This window comes from Channa argus, chromosome 13 (genome assembly GCF_033026475.1).
Source record: "Channa argus isolate prfri chromosome 13, Channa argus male v1.0, whole genome shotgun sequence".
Lineage (NCBI taxonomy): Eukaryota > Metazoa > Chordata > Actinopteri > Anabantiformes > Channidae > Channa > Channa argus.
The window spans coordinates 7,442,953-7,464,565 of record NC_090209.1 but is presented as its reverse complement, the minus strand read 5'-3'; the positions used below and the strand labels follow the sequence as shown (position 1 = coordinate 7,464,565).

The window sequence follows — 21,613 nt, the reverse complement described above, 5'->3', positions numbered from 1 at the left end:
TTCAGTAAAGTTCTCACATACATTTACACATTGATAATAATAATTCAGTAGTTTTATGTACATTCTATTACAACTTACAGGGGTCATTTTAATAATGGCAACAGTAGCTTTAGCTGTATCAGTAGCACTTTGCATTTTAACAGTATTGAATGGTTTCAGTAAGAAAGGATTTTTTTTTTTACACAAATGCTTCTGCTGAGCATTTATTTAAGGGCCATTTTATTTTATCAACCACATCCTATTCAGGTCATAGCACAACAATTCAGAAAAAGTATGGCAGCCTTAAAATGTTTTGTTTGACACAGCGGTGTGTGACTGCAGGATATACAGTACTGCAATATTTGTCATAATAGGCCTGAAGCATTTAGTTGCTATTATTACTTTCTCCTGATTGTATAATTCAACATGCTGCTGTTTCCATCCACATCAATAATCTGTTCAGGGGCTTCTGCAAACACAAAAAAATAATAGAATCACTTATTTGACCAGAAGTATATTGACCTGTGGAAAAAACAATCATGATTGAAATCATATTTGTTGTGGTTTGTTTGCAGAATTCAAGTGTGTATAGACGTGTTTGCATCAGACCTTAGTCAACAAAAAACCTAAATTGATTGCGTGTGCATCCCTGAGATAAGCAGGAAGTTTCTCTCTCTCCCTCACTCCCTCGCTCCCTCCCTCTGCACTCTAGCCTGTTAGAGTCATTCGGTCCAGCCTCTCCCTCTCATCACTGCTGCAGTGTCTCAGTGTCTCAGTTGCTGACCTTCCACAGGAACCATGCAAGCATTTGTTCCCAGGTAGGTTTCAGAGAAATGGCGTACTTTTGTTTGTTTCCTGACTTCATATTATCTGACAAGCTATGACTTCGGCAAAGCTCCAAGTCCTTGTGTCTGTCATCTTAAAGTGTGCTCTGAACAGGTGCTGCAGGCCTTGTTAAACGGATGTAATGTGAGCTTGGAGCTCGGAGGTTCTTACTGCAGTCCCTCGATCTGCCTAATTAGCTTCTTTATGTACATAAGTAATATTTATCTAAAGGCCATTATTAATTATTAACTTATTGTGACGTGGCATAAGTAGAATATTTTGCTGTATGTGGGTTGCAGGTTCTATTTTTATGCTATTTGAGGATGTGTAAAAAATCTACATGCAATACATAATTTTACTGTATTTCCTAGAGTTAATGCATGTGCAGCTTGGTTTGCTCAAACTTACTTTGTGCTTGGTTATTTTAATGATATAATTTCTGGTCTGTTTCTGAAAATGTGGTGAGTCATGGATTCTACATTCTGTTCACTGTACATCACATCCAGTAGTTACTGACCACCCCGTGGATTCATTGTGATGCCACAACAGACAGATCAATACCAGTAGAAGCCTTGCAGGGGTGGGGCAGGCAGCTCTGGGTAAAACATGATCCTCTCCTCTGATGCTTGCTCAGCCCTTTCTGCTTGTGCTCACATCTTATACTCACAATGAAAATGCATCTGTGAGTATCTTGCTCCTTTTGAATTGGATTGGATAATAGTGTGGAGCATAATGAGGACAGAAATCACAGATTAGTGGGATGTAATGATGATGTCACACAAGAATTAGCAGAAATGCTAGTTTTAGGCATTTATTCGATAAAATTAGCCAATATACTGAAATCCCTTCATATTTAATCATTACATTTTCATTGATATTGCACTGTCCACATAAGCTGGATTAGCAACTAGGGAGTGTACGTGCAACTGCCAGAAAGTCGAACATTTCCGTGGGTGTATAGATGGTTGGTTAGACTCACAAACATCGTGTCCTCTCTTTGACTGTTGTTTTCATCAATCTATCCGCACTTTAATAGACGTATACACTACCATTCCAAACTCTTTTATTGCAAATATTGTGATACAGTGTTAAAATGAAACATATAGTCTTGTCATTCAGTGCAGTCCCAGCAGTACAGTATATGTTATTATTGTTTGACTGTATCTCGAACAAAGGAATAGATTATTTGATAACTGTAAACTAGTAGGAACAAAGGGTAGAGTTCTTATTGTTTCTCTGAAGGTCAAAACACAAAATGTTAACAATGGAAGCAGGCTGTTTGAAAGAGTTAAACGCTGATAAAATCTATATACCCTTGTCTTACACTTACAGTTTCAGTTCCTTAAAAAATATATACCAATTTAAAAAAATAATTATATAAAAACAGAATGCAATGATTTGCAAATCTCATAAACCCACACTTTAATAACAATGGAACCTAAACAACATATTAAATGTTGAAACTGAGGCAAAATGGAAAACTGCTCTGTGGTCAGATGAATCTGAATTTTTGGAAACCTTGGACATTGTGTCCTGTGGACTAAAGAGGAGAGAGACCACCCAGCTTGTCATCAGCGGACAGAAAAGCCTGCATCTCTGATGGTATGGAGGTGCATTAGTGCCTATGGTGTGGGCAGCTTACACATCTTGAAAGACACCATCAATGCTAAACATAGAGGACATAGAGGATTTAGAGCAACATATGCTCCCATCCAGACAACGTCTCTTTCAGGGAAGGTCTTGCATATTTCAGCAAGACAATGCTAAACCACATACTGCATCCACCACAACAGAATGGCTTCGCAGGAGAAGAGACCGGGTGCTGCACTGGCCTCCCTGCAGTCCAGACCTTTCACCAATAGAAAACATTTGGTGCATCATAAAACAAAAAATGAAGGAATGTTTCTCTCTATGTGTCTTCACTGTTGCTTTTTTACTGACCCAGGTTGTATCTGGCCCCAGTCAGAGATGAAGAAGCAGAATCTCAACGAAAAGCCAAGTCTCGTCATGCCAGACAGACCCGCAGGTCAACACAGGTACAGGCCAAAGTTTTAAAGTTTATTGTATTTTTTGTAAATGTGTGATGCTATGTGAATGTCCTGCAGGGTGTGACTCTAACAGACCTGAAAGAAGCTCAGACCAAAAACCTTTCATCTCAAGACAGACAGCCTGTGGAAGGAGGTACTCTGGAGGACAGGGTCTGTCTTAAGAAAGGCTTGACAGAAACAAAGATCAGTCCACAATGGAGCAAATTTGATGAGGTAATCATAAAAAACATTCATACAGAAATAAATATGGGTTTTTTTGGCACAAGACACTGTTTTGTAACTTCACAGGATTTTTTATTATTATTTGTTTTTACAGCAGGGGAACATTGAACCCCGGTTAGAAACACTCACCGAGTCACCAATAACAAATCTTTCATATTCATCTATTGCTGAATCCTGTGGCCTGTCGTACTGCAACAGCTCCTTCAAAGGTAAATAAAAAAAAAAAAAAATCATTGTTGCAATTCCTTGTACACAAACAAAGCCAGTACAGACTACATAATCATCATTTCTTGATGAAGTATGTTACTCTGGACACTATACTGACATTGGAAGCAAGAGAGCTCTAACTCTTCATTAGTGCTCAATAATCAAATGTCATCAGAGAAATACCAAAAGTGTTATTTAGGCTTTGGGAGTAGGGCTGTGTAAAAAAAAAAACTGTTGAGACTCCCGAACAGCAATAATTTGTCATTTCTGTAAGAGACCTTATCACAACTATGCAGAGTTGGAAGAAGTACACAAATTCAGTACTCAAGTAAAAGTAAATAAATACTTTACAACAAATGCAAGTACAAATTTAAAGTCTTTGCTTAACTTGTAGTACAAAAGTACATGCTTTACAATGTACATTGAGTACTCCACTAAGAAAACAAGGGTTTTTGATTATGTCGATAACATAATAATATATTCATCATTTATTAGTTCATTGGATTTTTTATTAGGAACTGTCATGCAAAAAGCTACTGGTGACTAAAGCTGCAGAGTAAATCTAGTAAATTGACAACATATACGTCTGAATTAAAGTAAATAAAGTCACATAAGACAGAAATACTCTTTCCAAGAAGTCAAATCTTAAAGTTTGGTAAAGTCATGGTGAGAAGGGATTTAGGGACCCCACACACAACATCAGAGTCAGGTTGGTTAATGATAACCAATGAGCAAACTAAATGTCTGCATTTATATGTGTAGTTGGTGAGAGATGGTGGACGGATGAGAATCAGAACCCTGTTGAGGATGTAGCACGGTTGGACTTTGCCACAAAGCACCAACAGAGACGACACTGCTATGATGCTTTAAACTCCAACTCTGCAGAGGTATTTGGAAAACTTTTATCTCCTCTTATTAATTAGACATCCGGTGAAATAGCATAACTTGAACCATTATCCTTTGGCTCCACTAGGTGGAGCCAAAAGATTTTCCAATTTATTTTTAATGCCTGAATTAGCCGAGGGCAACTTAGTATTTAGAGTCCACTTGATACAAACTGCAGTTTAATATTCCAGGATCCACTGAGATACATTTCTTCATGTTCATGTGACAGGCATCAACAAGGTCATTCGTTTTACTGGTAAAAAAGAATTTAGATAGGTGCCACAAGACTTTATTGTTCTGTAGAAACCAATTTTAATTAATCATTTTAATCATTGTTTCAAATCCACATCCTGTTTCTTCAAAGGGATCAAAAGCTCTGATGCAACATTTTGAGATGTACTGCAATCGTAGCTGTGAAGCATGCATTCAGAGATTCTTTTAACTTGAAGTGCTGGTTAATATCTCACAGAGAGACAGACAGACGGTCCGGGAGCCCCCCCCCACCAATCACACACACACACACACACACACCACCCTCTGAGTTGCTTTGCTTCTGCACATCACATGGCTGAGGTGTCTCAGCATTCCATACCATATTGGGCAAAACTGAGACTCTGCTTAGTCGTAGCCGTGGATTCAAAGGGATTGACTTTTTCTTTTCTCTACACTGATACTGTGCTTCCTCCACTTGTGTGCCTCGTGTGGAAGCCTTTGACCCTGAACCTCTAGCCGAACCACTTACTTCTCCTACTGGATTCAACCTGGAAACTGAGTTTCACTTAGGATTTTTATATCAAGCCACGGTCAACAGTGAGGAGACAGGGCAGAGAGATGATGAGGCACTGATGGCTTTTTACAAGATTATAGGTGATTATAGATGTACTACATGTGCTATGAAGTACAGTATGAATGGAGTCGACCGCAGGTCAGCAGTTCAGATGTCCCTCATGGTGGAATCTGAAACAGAGATCTGTTAGTAACTTGAGAGTCTCACAGCGTTACCGAGCAGACTATATCCGTCTGTGATAATCATACAGAGCAGCGAGGTTTCATGAGAGGTATGACAGGCTGCCCATCACCAGAGCTGACTGCTCTGTGACTACATGACAGATTTTCCACATTGCTTTTCAGCCTCGGAGAGAAAGACAGGTGCAGAGTCAGTTGGACGACTTTGATGATGGTGGATGAAAGTGATGATTATTAATAAAGAAACAGAAATGCTGTTTGTCTACTACAAGGTTACTTTATAATTGGTAGTATTACAGTAGTAGTCCACATTTACACAACACTGTAGCTGTCGGTTCCATGCCGTTTTTTATGTTTTCCAAACACGCATGATTATAATGTGCCATATGGAAAGTCCGGAAAGCAGGGATGAGGATAAGACTGGGGAAACTCCAGCTGGGATCAACTCTAAATAAAAGTCTCCAACGCCAGTGCCAGTGAACTTCCCTGTTACCAAGTCATATTCTCTACAGATGGTCTCCGAAGAAAACCTTTTATTAAATAACTGTTACAATACAAACTAGTTTAGCAACCAAAGCTATTAACATTTCAAAAAGAGCTTTAAATGCAAGATTCATTCATTCAGTAGGACTAAACTGAAATCCACATCACATCAGCTGTTTTATAAAGACTTTTTGTTTTCATTTATTCTTCAGAGTTAAAGATTTGTTTCTTTCTTGTTTCTATCTTTCCTCCTGACTGTTAGCCCTGTGAGGGGATGAGGGAGGAGAGGAACAGAGAGGTGCTGCGAACCACACTATAAAAGGAAGATAGTAATAAGCCTGCTGCAGACCATGGGAAGAAATGAAGTGGGGGTAGAAGACTTGTCTAAAGAAATAATTTGACATTTAGAAAATATGCTTCTGCTTTTCACTTGCCAAGAGAGGATTGATGCTACCCCCCCCCCCCCCCCTTTCTGTGTGGTAAACATGCCACAGGCTAAATTCCGAATAAAGGTTTACATTATATATTATAGTGGTAAAACAAGGGTGTATTGTGTGGTGGTCAGTACAGTGTGTCCCCTCGGATACTCCATGGTGCAATGTACAAAACCATCTTAGCTACAGTGTTATTAGCAGCATTTCAGAGGAACGGGGTTACATGTTTTTGTAATCTGCAAGCTAATATTTTCCAACGTAAATATGCCACCAGTTTTTGCCTAGTCTCAATTTGGGGGTAATTGGTTATTAAATGATTTAGGAAATTTAGAAACACAAGTAGAGACATTTTTCGTTTATTCAAACACCGTAACACTTTGATTTTCTGTGCCAACACGTTGATGTTAAACAAAGTTTTCGTGCACCCTGCTTTACTTGATGTGCTGCAACCATTTGTGCATAGCAGATGCAGTGAATTACATACAAAAATAATGAAAAGGCAAATGCAAAACCTTTTTTCTTCCTAATATGATGTTAAAACAACCAAAAAAAAAACCATCCCCCAAATGATGTCTGCAGTCTGGTTCCCTAGTGGCTGTACAGTACAAACCATGACCGGTGGTTCATTGGTTCAGTGAAACTGCTGTTTGAAATTAAATTTGCTATCTAGATACAGTAGATAGATACTTTATTTAAGCAGGTGAGAAACTCATTGAGATGAGACAAACAGAGAAACAGAGACCTGGCCACAGCAGTAGCATTGACAATTTAGCCACAAAAACACACACATGCATTCACGGAATTTTAAGTAAAGCAGCTGTGCTTTAATACATTAAAATACAAAAATCTGTAGTTAAGAACAATAACACTTTGCAACAGATTCACATTCACTAGTGTTTAAATTCATCCATAGTTACTTCTCCTTTAATTTAATGTTCATTCAATGTAGCAGCAGCAGAAATCTTAACAGCTGTTTTACTAGAATTATTGCAAAACTTTGTGACATTAAACAAAAAAGAGTTTTGCGATCTCAGATTATAACCTGAAGCATAAACAGGATTCATAAGACCCCGAATATGAAGGCAACAATTTTAGTAAGACCTTGTATGCAAACATCGGCTAATGAGTTAATCATCGTATAGCAAGTGACGGCCAACCAACCAGAGAATATTTTTTTTCCTTTTTTGTTTCCTGTTTCTAATAGCAGTAACCATTGGCCATTGTTTTAATCACAGGGGAGGTTCCTTTGCTCAAACCCAACCAAACCAAACCCACAACATTTTCATTATGATGAACTAGATAAAAAACGAATTGATAAGAGTAAATTTGAGATAGTTAGTCATGTTAGCACCAGGTATTACTCCGAACAACATCTACTCTCCAACATGCTGTAGGGTTTTCACAGTTACTGATGGATCTTCAGGTAGAACTATGTGCTGATGTTCCAGGAAACAAACGTCTGCCGCCCCCTGACTCTGAATACTGCATGTGCTCCACCTCTTCTATCCTCGTCCACATCAGTGGACAATTTTAGCCCTCAGTGCCGAGTCCGGCCATAGCAGAGCCTCTGGCAGGCTGCCACAGAAAGCCGCCAAAGAGAGTGAAGAGAAGCAAGGGGAGAGGGGATGAGGGGGAGTGGGGGGAGGACTGGGAGGGTGACCAAGCAGTGAAAGGAGAAGGAGAGAGAGAGAGAAAGCTAGAGAAGGAGGGAGATGGAGAGTATAACTTTGGGACACATATAAAGAGCCAATGCAGGGAACAAACTTTTCTCTTTTCACTCTCTTCTTTTGGACTTTTTCACTTCCACTAAACATCTCAGTGTTGGCAGAAGGAGACAAGAGACGATCATTTGTTTGTTTTCCCAGCTACAGAATTATTACTCTGCTTTTGTGATCAACAGACTTTTTTTTTCTTTTCATTTTCATCTGATTATTACTTTACTGTGCGAGCTTCAGAAAACCTTCCAAAGTTAGCTGCAGCTCTCCACAGCTCATGGGAGCGTAAAGCTGGACTAAAACACACACACCCACTCACACGTATACACACACACCTGTTGTTGCTGAGGATTCCCCGAGAGCGCAGTCATGAGCATCTGCGTCACTGTTGCTTGAAGGAATCTGCGCATGTGTAGCTGCTTTCTGGTGGCGGCCTTGCTGAATCTTACAGTAGAAGTTGACCTGCCTGCTCAGGTTAGAGGAGGACGATGTCATCCTACTCCCCGCGCACCAAAGACCTGACTCGCACCAGGAAGTCATTGACTGAGTCACCACCGTCTTCTCCAACAGACAAAAACTTCAGAGTAAGAACAGACGCTTTTCTTTCAGGGAAATACACCTTTTTATGTTACACTTTAGCACATCACAAATTTAACATTTAATAGTGTGTCTAATGTCTCATCTCTATATGTACAAATTATTGCCATGAAGCTGTCAAAATGATTCATATTAGGATTTATAAAGTAGCATCTTATTTCCTGCAGTGTTTTATGTTTTGTGTTTCATGTTCTGCATTCAGACGAAAGCCAAGATATTATCTGATTAAATGAGAGAATAATAAATTGGCAGCTATTTATGTTTTTAATAAAAAACAGACATATTTTTATACATATTAGTCAAACAAATAGAGCAAAAAGTAGTAAAATTTCCAACCATTGTGACATTTAAGCTTAAAAATTCTAATAGGAATTTCCCATTATTGTATTTATATTTTAGACAAAACAATTCAAGAAAATAACTAATCAAACATAAAGAAATCTGGTAGTTAAGTATGTACTTGTTCTGACACTTCAAACAACAAATATTTTAGTCTGTTAACAACATGACTTATATGCATTATTGTTATATTAAATTATTGTTGTATTATTCTATGTGTATTCACATGAATAATAAACACAACCCTTGAGTCACTCGGTTTATGAAATTGTCAACCTCCGATAGTTTCAGTTTTTTTGACGACCTGTGAGAGAAGCAATAACTGCTTGAACAAAGTTTCTGGAATAGACTTTTGGATTGAAGCATTCCTTCGGTAATTTCCTGTTATTTTTTTCTGTCTAAGTGGGTTATTCTCATGGGCGTTGTTGGACTGTTGTGTTTATGTCAGCGCATGGGCTTGAGCTAAACACTGCATGACAGGCACATTTAAAGGGACACACAGAAATGGGATCGTGAGACATGTACAGTAATGTCATCCAACACTACACACGCTCTCATTGTAGCCCAGTTGCCAGCAGTGGATGCGGTCACTCTGGTGCTGTCTTTTCAACAAGTGTCAGCCTCTCCGTGCAGCCACGGTGAAGCTCAGGCATTAATTTTCCATGATGTCAGCCCAATGTGAACAACCAGAGTTCCCATGGGAGAGAAAATGCAATGCAGAGGGGATGGAATTAGATGGATGCAGTATTTATCATTATTAGTATTATTGTTGTTGTTGTTGTTATTGCTATTTTTAGCACTTTAGCAGCCAAATCTTTTGATGAGAAAGTGTTGAATCTTCCTTAGCACAATAAAATGTGTGTTACAGCTTTGAGCAACAGGAAGAACTATAAACAGGAACACATTTGCCTTATTGGATCACACCCACATAATCACACATTGCATAATTAGGCAGACATGAGCAGTGGTGAAAAAACATAGTAACTCATGTAATGTACTTATACTGTATGTGCAAATCTGAGGCCCCTTATTTGAGTATTTTAATTTTGTACTGCTTTATGCTGTAATACTTTTACAGGTTTCCTGTCCAGAGTGTAGCTCTTGCCAAGGGTCAGCTAGGCTCCAGCACCGATCCTTCACTGTACGAGCAGTTCAAATAACGGCTGGATAGATGATGCAGTTTTACTTCATTACACTGACAGCTGTAGCTACAACTTACTTTTTGGCATTTTAAAAACATTTGAAAACAGTAATTCTGAGCCTTTAATCTTCTCCTGACAACCAAATTTATCTCATGACCACTGCAGCCAATTGTAAAGTAGCTGAAACTACAGTAAAATACTTGATGCATCAATGATAATAAGTAAGTAATAGGGGGATTTTTTTGCAGCACGTTTACATGTACCTACTGTAATGAAGTATTTGAAGTGAAGTAGCCTCCCATCCAACACTGGATGACAGGCATTTTGCCTTTAAAAAAGAAAAAGAGGAAGATGCCCTCAGCAGCCAGAAGGTCTCGTATGCGTCGTAAAGAGTTACTAGAGGAGGAGGGGAAGCTAAAGTGAGAAAAGGTGTGTGAATGTGGAAGAAACATCTTTTATGGTTGTGTGTGCTGTCAGTGTCACTTCAAGTAATGGGGGTGGAAAGAGTGGGGAGTAGCTCAGATTTTCCTACTGCAGTCATCCAGTCAGCTCTGAAGGGCAGCTACTGTGACAGGAAGATGGAAAGAAGCGAAAGAAGGGAGACAGAGAGTGAAGAGTTTCACAATGACTGTTTCATTGACTTATGCAAACTGCTGTCATCGGTATCGTATGCACATCACAGCAGTGAGCTCGAGCCACCACCACTATCCTGCTGTGTTTGATATTGGTTCTGGCGAGCAATAAAAGTGTCGGCAGTTGTGTTTACAGAGTGCCTGTGGTTCAAGCATGCACTTATTTCCATCTGTCTGGTGCCCTGCTGTGTTTCACCCCCAGCTGATGGCTTCCTCTTCTTCTCTGCTTCACACACTGTGGTGACACCTGCGGTTTTTTCTTAACACGTGAATCTGATTGGTGCCGTTTATTATGCATTAAATATGATGCAGAAATACAAAGATTCTCCCTTTTACTAAGAATTATTATGGTTATGTGTGTGCAGTTTTGCAGAAATACATGTGAAACTGAACATGTATTGCCGTCCTTTATTTAAAACATTTGGATTCTGTTAACCCCACTGGGCTCACTTAAGATTTCACTGGAATTGAGTTGTTGAGAAACTAGTTTCACTAATTTCTTAATCCTTTACTGTGAAATAGGTTTGCATCCAGGAGTAAATCATCCTAAAAGAGTTTACATCGCTACAAGCAGGCTTCGTGATAAATTATTCATAAAACCTGGGCTTCAATCATCCATGTTAATTAATCAATACATACGCAGTCTGATAGAGGGATCTCCTCCCGCACAAAGAGATCAGAGCGAGTGGGGGCTTTTCTTGGCTCCGTCCTTGGCCCTTTTTCTTCTGAGGTCATGGAGGTCTGTTTTTTCCTGGATAGCTCTACTTAAGCACATGACCACATAAGGACAGGCAGCGCTGGCTGATTTGTGTAAACACTTGCTGAGGAATAGCTCCTTAGATGCTGTGTGAAAAACCCTCAACTCACCAAATGTGAGCGGAGGAATACAGTGTTCCTTTTGACATGAATGTTCATCCTGTGAAGCATGTGCACAAACACAGTCTTCCTCTCCTTTATGTTTAAAACAGCCCAGAGGTCTTTAAAGACATTTTTACTTGGCAAGAGAGCAGCTCTGCATCTTTGAATTTAGGAGTAAAGTTTAAAACATGGTTCACCTGGTAGTAAAGACTAGCAATCCTCCTCCTTCTATTTGCCACATTTCCCAGCTGTTCGCAGTGAGTCATTCAATGCAGAAACTACCCATACCATAGGCACATCTTTGAGGGAATATAAATTCCCTTCAGAGCAGAGTGAAATACTGCTAGAAAACCAAAACAAAGACACAAGTCATCTGAATGTCTGTGGTGAACTAAAATACATTCAGAATGTGATCACGAAAGGCAAGTTGGCAGCCACTTAGTGCAGACTGTCTGCTATCAGTCTGTCGACTGAGGTCAGCTGTCGACCCGTCACACACAAGATACTTAGCTCCTGATGTCATGATTTCATCTTTATGCTGCAGGGAATTGCATGACAGAAAGATTAGCCAAACTCCAAGGGGAGGTTTGACCTGTGTGAACCCTGTCAGTGCAGTGTTGAGGTGAATTATATCTCACTTCTGCATGCACTGCCTCTCTCCGGGACTCAGAGCTTGTGAACATGCTGTCAGAACTTATTTGGGAGCTTTGATTTTATTTCAAAGTGGAAAATAATTCATATGCCAAAGCCCCTGTTTGGTCTTATCAACCAAAACTGCATCTACAGTAACCACAACAGAGCATTTATTTATTTTACACAATGCTGTTGCCATGGTGCTGAGAGGTTGAGCTAACATACATTTTCTTTTTGCTTTTCAGCATGAAAGACTGTCAAGGTAAGGATTTAGCATTATTTATTTCCTCCCATTACCAAACTGTACTTCCTGAAAAAGAGTAAAACATAAAAGTTCTACATAAAGTAGCATTGTGCTCAGAGTCTGATCTGTGTCTGTAGATATGACTCCAGCGGAGAGACGGCCACAGAAAAACCACTGGGCCACACCAGCTCGTACACGCGCAGAGAAACAAGGCTGGCTGCTCTAAATAGACAAGAGCAAGACTCCACTACCAAAGACTATAAGAAGGTATTATGTCTTACTTTAGTTTGCTCCAGTCTGTTCCCTTTTGATTGAAGCTGCAGTCCTGGACACAGTATCACAGCTGGATATGGGACAGAAGATGGAGATTTAAATGGACTTTTAGATCATTAACAGTATTAGCAAGTATTTGCACTACATTAGGTTTCTAAATTCTGACACAAGCAACTAACAAAAACCAATATTGCACTGTACAAGGCTTTTATCTGATAAAATCTAATAAATTTTAACAGATACGAATAAATGTAAATGTAACATTTAAAATATATTTTTTGGTTTATTAACATCAAGTTCCATTAATTACAGTCACATTACATTGTTGCACATTGGATTTGAATGATTATCCTATTGTTAATACAAATACAATACAGTCCTTTGCCATTTGTGTTACTTTTAGATTGCATTGCCTTTGATAACTTGATCAAAGATTTTGATAAAACAACAAATGTACCACCTCAATCTGCATTAGATGTGTTGATTAAAAAATAGATAAATACTAAATAAACTTTACTTTTCTGACATTTAAAAATATCAGCATGCAAACTTTTGCACCCAGCTGAATAGAGGTATGTAGGCTACAAATCAAAATTGCCCAACCTTAGTTTTCCAATGGATGCAACCTGATTCATTAGGATGGAGAAAACAATGATGCTGCTATGGTACTTTTAAAACCCTTTATGGTACTTTTAAAACCCTTTATGGTACTTTTAAAACCCTTGGGTCCAGTTGCAGAAATTTGCTTGAGGGTCACCATTTCAGCGACAGCACAGAAAGGGACACAGAGACAGACAACCATTAACATTCACATTCACACCTGCAGGCAATTTAGAGTCACCAATCAACCTAACACGCATGTCTTTGGACTGTGGGAGCAAACTGGAGAACCCGGAGGAAACCCAGGCAAGCACAGGGAGAACATACAAACTCCACAATGAAAGGCTGCACACGGCCGAGGATGTGAAACCGCAACCTTCTGCTGCTGTGAGGCTGCAGCACAGCTACTTTTATTGGTACCAGTGTGGCAAGAAAGTATATATGGGTTCAAAAAAACAAGACTCAAGTTAAAAATGAACCCATCAGCTAACGGTGGCGCATTTCCTGTAATGTTAATTAATATGCAATGTCCCTGAAATAAAAATAAAATAAAGCCTTTTCTTCCTCAGCCACTATAATTACAATTCACACACATTAGTTTATAAAGATAAAAATCAGACATGTAAGACATGTAATTTGTGGGATAAAGTTCTCATCTTCATTTTTTGTTCTTTCCAGATGTACTCAGAAGCACTGCGTGAGAATGAGAGGCTCAAGTCCAGGTTGCAGGACAGTAAACAAGAGTTGATTAAGATCCGTTCTCAGCTGGAGAAAGTCACCCAGGTACAAAAACTGTCAAGTCAGTCACATTTGTACCATCATGTGTTTCCCGTGGGAAGAAAGGTCCCGGCTCATTAATTAAGAAAGTCATGTTAAAAGTATGTACAGTTGTGGGGAATTTCCTCCGGTATTTCCCAGTAACGGCTTCATTCTAACTTCTAGAGGCACGACAGGATATCGGAGAGGTCCACTGTTCTTGAATCAGAGAAAAGAGTGAGTGTCCTGGCAACCTATGGGCGATTATTTCGATAAATGTTCAGAAATATGTTCTCTGTTTTCCTCTTTATATTCCAGTCAACTTCAAATCATATTCCCATGGCCATTATCTCTTTGGGTTTCCAAGAGACCATGAAAATAAGTGTACTCTTTATTCACAGGAAAAGCAAGCTCTTGAGAAAAAGGTGTCGGATATGGAGGAGGAGCTAAAGGTCAGTCCATGATGTGCACTGTGCATCTTTACATCGGCTTAAAATTGCATCCATTTAGTCTCATATACAGGTTATGCTTCATTTCAGTGATGTTTTATTCTAACAATAACAACTCTAACTGGCTCATCTAGCTAGGTATAGCTCTCACCAACGCTAAATCAGGCACGCCTGAAGTGTTCTTACTTAGCAACTCACACACAGACACATACAGGCCACTGCAGAGTTGTGGTTAGCCAGGTGGGTTTGGATTCAAGGAGAGGGAAGGTTAATGCTTCAGGCTCATTACCCACGGTGTTCTGCTGGGCTGCTCTCTGCCAGGCTAAGGAGGAGCCTGTGCTGCTGCTCCCCTGCTCCACTTATCCCACTGTTGGGGTGAACATTGTGACCTAGTTCCAGCTGAATACCAAACCCCGTCCAAGAGCAAAAGACTTGCTTTTGTGAGACATTCCTGAACTGTGCTGTGTGTATTCTGCTTCACAAAGAGACACAGGACAGAGCAGCAGAGGGATTTCAGGCCTGAGTAAACATATTCTGCAGTCATTTCTGAATGTAGTTTGTGGAGACAGTCATAAGTTACACAACAAGGTTACTATCTAATTGTCGAGGCAAATTACTTCAAAGTGTTAATAACATCAATAGGACACATGCAGTGTGTCGTATACCAGCATCACATGTTGACCCCCATGTTGTCGTGGTTCCCTCAGCAGGATGCCCCACTGCGGTTCCGCTGTGGGTACCAGCCCTGAGGGCGGGCTATCTCTGGGGAGGGGGTATGGTGAGTGGTCACAGTGACACAGAGGAGTGATTGACACCTGCCTGTCACCTCACATGATTCTGTCTGTCAGAGACTAGGGCATGTTTACACGTGTGGACACATGTACGTCACATTATCTGCTCAAATGCACACGTACTTGCCACAGAGGCACAGGCACAAAATCTGTTCGTGATCTGATGTAAAACCACCTCGGGTCTGGCTGGTCTCTCCATCACATGTTTAGCAACTGACTGGTTCTCCACACGGTGGCACTGTTCAGGTGTTGGGTGAGTTCTACAAATGACCAGCAACACTTTGGACATGCAGACAGAACCGCATCTACTGTCATTTTAAAACAGTTTTATTTGTGTAGCTATCAAAAGAAAAGAAAAATGCAGTTGTGTCACTCAATTATGTGCCGGTGATACGAATGCCACATTGCAGAAGTGGTCACTCCTACTTGGTTATACATGGCAGACATTAGAATGACTTCCTCTCCAGTGAGCTGTTGGAATTTCTTTTGCTAACAGGGAGTGCAGCATGGGTTGGGGGTTTAACCTTGTAATGTCATAATTTGCTGCATTTGACTGGGCCTGGTCTTGGGGGGGGGGGGGTTCAGATAAGCAGTCCTGTGTGTCATTGTTTTGTGTTAGTTTCCATAGTGTCAGATTACTTTGTAGTGTCTCACAACTCGTACAGAACAACTTTTTAAACTTAGTTAAAAGAAACAGTGTTGAATCATCTGCAGGACTTGATATTGTGTTAAGCTCTGATCTGATATCAAAGCACTTAATATTTAAAGAGGGTAATGAAAGGATTCAGGGGATTATGCATAACCTCCTCACTCTGTCCTTTCCTCTTGCCAAGAAAGTTTGCTGCTTTATAGTAACACCAAAAGAGGCTAGCTGCAGATAGCCTAATGTGTGGGTTTTGTAATTATACGAAGCAGCTGCTTGTCACAAGCCATGTTTATGTCTTCAAATGTGGCTTAGTGTGCATGTGTGCATGTGTGTGTGTGTGTGTGTGTGTTCTGTGGTTTACCCTTAGGAATGATTTCAGACCACAGACGTTTCTGTCAAACCACACTGAGGTTTACCTCAAGTAGCTAAGCCAAAAAAAGGAGGGAAATTAAGCTTTTCCATTTCCAGGCTCTTGTGCAAAGTCTGAAACAGTAGAGTTTTAGGTTATGGTAATTTCTACGAATGTTAATTCACTTTCATTTCCTAAGCTACACATACAACACTGCAAAGCTTCTGCAGCTCGGCCCTCTCCACACAAAGCCCAGTTTTGATGAGCCTAATCCCAAGGAAAAAACTGGTTTCATTATTTGCTTTGCTTTTTGCAGCTTCTCCTATTTCTTCTCAAAATCGCCCTGTTGTGTAAAGGTTTGTTTATAGAGATTTTTCCGATACGCCCTTCAGATCTCGTTCTTTTCTGCTCTGTGTAGGTGTGTGGGTGCATGCCTGTATGAGTGGATATGTAAACAGGGTCTCTGTGAGTCTTTCTCTTTGCACTTGGCCTGCCTCCCTGCATGCTTTCTCTGTCTGCCCCTCTCTGTATCTCTCTCTTCCTCTGTGCAGGCTTTCCCTGCTCTGGCTCAGGTCCGGACCTTGCGAAGGGTGAACGAGTGTCTCCTGGCTGAAAATAGAGCCATGCTGCGCGTCCTTGCCCGCCTCTCTGAGACAGCCTCCATGCCGGAGACAGAAGACCTGTGATCCCCTGATATCATCTGTCCTCCTTGCCCCCCATGCTCTCCCCTTTCTCAGCCACATAACTTCTGCCCTCCTCTTTCCTTCTGGTGCCTCTACAGCCCCTTTGTCCTCTTCTGTGTTCCTCTCAGGCAGGTCCTGCACCATCCTGATGCTCACCACCCCACCACGCTGCAATGCATTTTCCCTCTCATCCATTTTAACCCATTCTCCTTTATGACCACCAGAGGCAACCTTACTACTCCTCCCCCTCCCCCCCAAACAATTTCTTATAAGCCTCCTTTGAAGTGTATTATTAGCTACATTCATGGTGCGTGGGGCTTCACATGAAATGAACACTTGATTAGGAGCTTCGTTTTTCTTTGCTCATAATCTAAATTAAATATCTGTTCCCACAGTGTGCACCATGACTTTGTGAAATACATGCGAGTCCTGTTATGTTCTGTGTCATCAATGCTAAGTTGTTTTGGAAAGAAATAGTCACTAGTCTTCCTAAGGAAATACATCATGCTTCATGTGAAATCACTTGCTTTCAGAAAGTGAGCAAGTCCTATTGTAACTGGGCAAGACACAGATATTTTAGAATTATGTTAGAAAAGGAAAAGAGGAAGATATATTACCTACAATTAGTAGTCTGGCATGTGAAACTACACCTGTTTACTTTCCTGGACAGAGTTAGATAATAATAATATCTGTGCACTAAATATGAAGCTACAGCCAGCAGGCACTTATAGTATATTACCTTAGCATGAAACCTGGAGGCAGGAAAACAACTACTGTAACTTGGCTTTTGGCACAAATTAAGAAAAGATATCTAGTGTCATAGGGATGGCGTTTTTTTTTTTTTGTTGTTGTTGTTGTTTTTCCTGTTAGCATCTCTCTGAATGTCTCGACAAAAAGCCAGTGCGATTTTATCATTGGCATTTTCATTATAGTGGAAATAATAATTTCAGTGATAAACAGAAGTTGATGATTTTTTTTTACATGTTTTGTTCAGCAAACCACTTTTATGATTTTTGTTTAGCTTAAACAAAATTGTCAGAAGTAAAAGGTTATTGTTAAGCTGTGAACAAATTTCACCACGTCATGAATTCAGCATTACCACATATCTTCTCATTTCTAATTTTATTTAGTCCACTGACCTCTTCTACAGACGCCTTTGTGACCTGATAAAGTTAGTGATCCTAAATTGGAAAGTCACAGACGCAGATTAGTGAGTAGATGAGTCTCTGTGTTTGACATGTTGATGTTTATTTTGTCTGAAAACCCACAGCTTATTTTTTGGGGGGTAAAAGTAAAAGGTGAAAAATAGCACAAGCGCGGTATTTACTGAAAAATGTTTTGGACAAGAATACAAATGAGTATTTCCCTAAATCTAAAACTTCAATTGCATTTTGAGCTCAGCTTGAGAATAATGTTTAAAGTGGATTTTTTTATTATTTTGCCTTATTTTGGAGGAGCGGCCATGAAATATAGAGATCGTGATTTGCCATAAGTTATGAACATGTTGGTGCTAGGTGCCTTTGCTCATTCATATGGTTCAGTAATGTGTCATAGCTACAGCAGAGGGGTATTGTTTGCCTCTAGTCGAGGGGAAATACTTTGACAAAGAGGGTGGTTATTTTTAGTCATTGCTCCTCATGAGAGACGTGACCTAGTTTTCAGCAATTGACCCTCTCTCAGTTTCGCTCTTTGACTTTATTTTCTTTCAGTTCTCCACATTCTGTCAAAGTCACTCCACACTGCATGGTCAAGTATAAAGCATGTCCTCACTGTCTGGCCTCAAACGTTGCTAAAAGACAACTTTTAGTCCACTTTTTTTGGCCCTGGTGAATAGCTGAAGATTTAAATTACAATCCACAAACCATTTAAAATATATTCCAAAGATTTTACTGTATAAGTCCAATGTTACAACGATTTTCTAATATAATTCTGTTTTGCTCTCGCAGATCTTAACAGAGCTCAAGTCAGACAACCAGAGGCTAAAGGACGAAAATGGAGCACTCATTCGAGTCATCAGCAAACTGTCCAAATGATAATGTGTAGAGCTCTTTTGTCTGTGTCTGTGGATGCTCCAGACCCGATGTCGCAGTTTAAATTTCCATGATGTACCTCCTCTGAGTTGTGATGACGGACTGTTTTCACAGCATTGGAGACAGATATTTCCACTGGGACTTTTAAAGACCTAAAAAGAAGTTTAGAAGTTTAAAAGCTTTCGTTGTGTGTGTGATGGTGTTACAACAATTGTTTCTACTTGATTAGTTATTGTTTTGTAATATATACACACAATACTGTTCACATTAACCAAATAGGGACCATTTGTATTGTTTGAATGCCATTCAAGGCCCGGCTCAGTGGGTTTGCATGAAGATACCCTATCTAACACTATACCCACGCATCACGTTGACACATATTGTTTGTATCTACATTGTGCACTGCAGTCAAGTATTTTAATGCTGTCTTAATTACAAAAAGCAGAAGTGCATCAGGTCACTGAATGCATTTTTACATTTTTTTTGTACTACTGAAAAAAATCATGCCATGTCTGGCAAATTGCTCCTGGTCCAAAGTTTAGGTTTGAGTAACATTAACTACGTCTGTATATTGACACTCATACAGGTATGTACGAGAAGGGCAAAATGACCAACTGTGGGGCGACATGTAGCGGCTGTAGCAAACACAATGCAGTCAGCTAATATTTAGAAGGAAGCTTTGCCTGGGGGAGGTTGAGGGGCTTGGGTGGTTCAACAAACCAGAGAACTTTCCCACAGGGGACCAGTGTGAAACGACAGCGTGCTACCTTGCTGTGACACGAGTCATGCAACATACTCTACGTGACAAATGAGACAACATTTTATCAACACCAAACCCTGTTTATTTAGTACTTAACCCTATGGTGCTTGTGATGTTTCTGTCTCTAACCGAACCACTTTGTTTGGCACCAGTGCAATTTCCACACACGTCTGCCTCCTCCAACAGTCCCATTGATTGTATGAGAGTGTAGAGACAAACAACCTATACTGGGGTTAAGGTTAGATAATTTTTAAGAGCTACTTGAGGCATTTAAAATGAATTGATATCCATAAGAGTTTATAAAAAAACAATATTTATTTACCCAACATGATTAACCCCCAGTCTATTTGGCAATGCAAGGGTAGAGTATTTTAACCCTAAGAGGCAGATTGCTGGGTATATGCACTTTGTATGTAAAGGAGAGTTTGATCTATAATAACGTAGGCATCACTAGCCACGCTGTATCACCTTTTGAAATTTTAAAGTTCATATAATTGAATTTTTTTTTTAGTTTTTCATGTGTTTTCAGTAGTTATGCTCCAACTCTTTGTTTTTTATGGAGCCACCCAGGGTCATGTGGTAAAAACTACTATAATCTGGTAAAAAGGACAGCAAGGTTTATGATACACAGCAAAAAAAAAAAAAAAAAAAAAAAAATGGAAAATGGAAAATTGACTCATTGGAATCCTTGGATAACTCAGTTACAATTTACACAAATCCACAAATTTCACAAAGATACATTTTTGCTGTGTCTCTGTTTTTGCACTTTATGATAGTTTGAGCCAGAAAAAGCAGCTGTATTCACAGGACAACCAAGCTCTCATTGCCTGCAACCAGAACAGGAAATAACCGGTTTCATAATCTGTGCCCACCGTTTATCAATTTGTGCACAACATTTAGAGATTTAATCCGATGTATTCCTAATTTTCTGTCCTAGCGCTTGACCCCTTAGGGCTCCATATGTTATGCATGTTCTTTATAGGAAGGCTTTTTTTTTTAAATCCAGAAACCCATCCCTAAAACAACTGAGTGACTACATAGAAGAGAGAGTCGGAGTGTGTGTGTGAAAGACAGTGCACTGTATTATGTTTTGTAACAGAGATATATTTATTTATTTATGCATTTCTTAGTTTGCTTCTTGATACATCATCAACTCAAAGGACTACAGCAGTTTGTTTGGCTGATCCATTGCCCATCTTTGTGTTCAGTGATGCAAATAGCAAAAGTGACACCTTAGATGTTAAGCACAAACCAAAATGTCAGAAATAAACTGTTACTAGAATGTTCAATTATATGTGGTGTAGATTGCTTACACACTTTGACTCTATTTTGCATATTGTGACAGCAGTGAGTTAGCAGTTCTGCTTTAATTCCAAAGTGTATCAGCTTTTGTACTGGTCATTTTGGAGGCAACAACAATTACAGGTGCTAATGCATTGTATTATATTGCAAGTCTTCAGAGTTTGGGCTCCACAAAATAGTTGGAACATACAGAGGAATTACTTTATTTCTAATTCTAGAAGTTACCAAATAAAACCACGGAAGAGCCCAGTGCTTTGTAGATTCTCATTGTGGAGCAAATCCACTTTACTTTAATTGACTTTATTCTAAACATTTAGAGTTGGGAAAAAAACATCCCCAGTTCAAAACAGTATTTTATCTATGTACTGTCTTAAATTAAAAGCATGAACCTGCCAGATCCTTCATATATAGCTTCATATACAGTATAAACTCCATTTAGCAGTGGAGTATAAATGATGCACTAAAAGCATTCATGACTTTGGTATCTGTTGTCTATCCGCTTAGCGGGTGAGCTGACACCTATGTTTAACGTATTCCTTAAACAATGTGGTGGTTTTGGAGTCTAAGCATGTAACACCACACTTACTTTTGGTTACATTCAAATAACCGACCTACTCCAAATTACCCATACGATTCAGAGTCTATCAGCTACCCCTACATAGACATTGAACCGTGCAGAATGTTTTGTGTTGATGATTAATATGCACACATTGGTGTACTCACTTTGCTTAATAAACTGTAAAAGGTTGGAATTGCTTCTCTATG

General features: G+C 39.6%; 2 protein-coding genes across 5 annotated transcripts in view; one reads left to right on the top strand and one right to left on the bottom strand.

Moving 5' to 3' along the window:
* The first annotated feature begins 676 nt into the window (after window positions 1-676).
* On the top strand, window positions 677-21,596 carry LOC137139053 (protein phosphatase 1 regulatory subunit 12B). 4 transcript variants are annotated; one of them, XM_067525750.1, is made up of 12 exons: window positions 678-797; window positions 2,750-2,840; window positions 2,910-3,065; window positions 3,169-3,283; window positions 4,044-4,168; window positions 12,211-12,227; window positions 12,347-12,476; window positions 13,761-13,865; window positions 14,025-14,075; window positions 14,240-14,290; window positions 14,998-15,065; window positions 18,703-21,596. In XM_067525750.1, exons 1-11 carry the CDS (start codon window positions 778-780, stop codon window positions 15,034-15,036), a joined length of 900 nt encoding a protein of 299 aa, XP_067381851.1. In that variant the 5' UTR covers window positions 678-777; the 3' UTR covers window positions 15,037-15,065; window positions 18,703-21,596. The 4 variants fall into 4 exon arrangements, with proteins under 4 accessions (XP_067381847.1, XP_067381851.1, XP_067381850.1 ...); XM_067525749.1 differs by having other exon boundaries at window positions 679-797; window positions 14,995-15,065; XM_067525746.1 differs by lacking the exons at window positions 14,998-15,065; window positions 18,703-21,596 and adding an exon at window positions 16,625-18,696 and having other exon boundaries at window positions 677-797.
* Window positions 8,456-21,613, bottom strand: part of LOC137139051 (synaptotagmin-2-like) — a 72,047-nt gene continuing 58,889 nt past the window's right edge. The window contains exons 11-12 of the transcript XR_010916260.1: window positions 12,491-12,552; window positions 8,456-10,407 (exon numbers count right to left, since the gene is read on the bottom strand). The gene's annotated coding sequence lies outside the window, so the exon portion shown is untranslated. The remainder of the gene's footprint in view (window positions 10,408-12,490; window positions 12,553-21,613) is intronic.

Bases quoted from the DNA above. Each gene is read 5' to 3' on its own strand.
- LOC137139053 (XM_067525746.1), top strand. From the start codon at position 778: ATGCAAGCATTTGTTCCCAG. The intron at 3,066-3,168 runs GTAATCATAAAA...TTGTTTTTACAG, and splicing joins AATGGAGCAAATTTGATGAG to CAGGGGAACATTGAACCCCG. The intron at 3,284-4,043 runs GTAAATAAAAAA...TTATATGTGTAG, and splicing joins CTGCAACAGCTCCTTCAAAG to TTGGTGAGAGATGGTGGACG.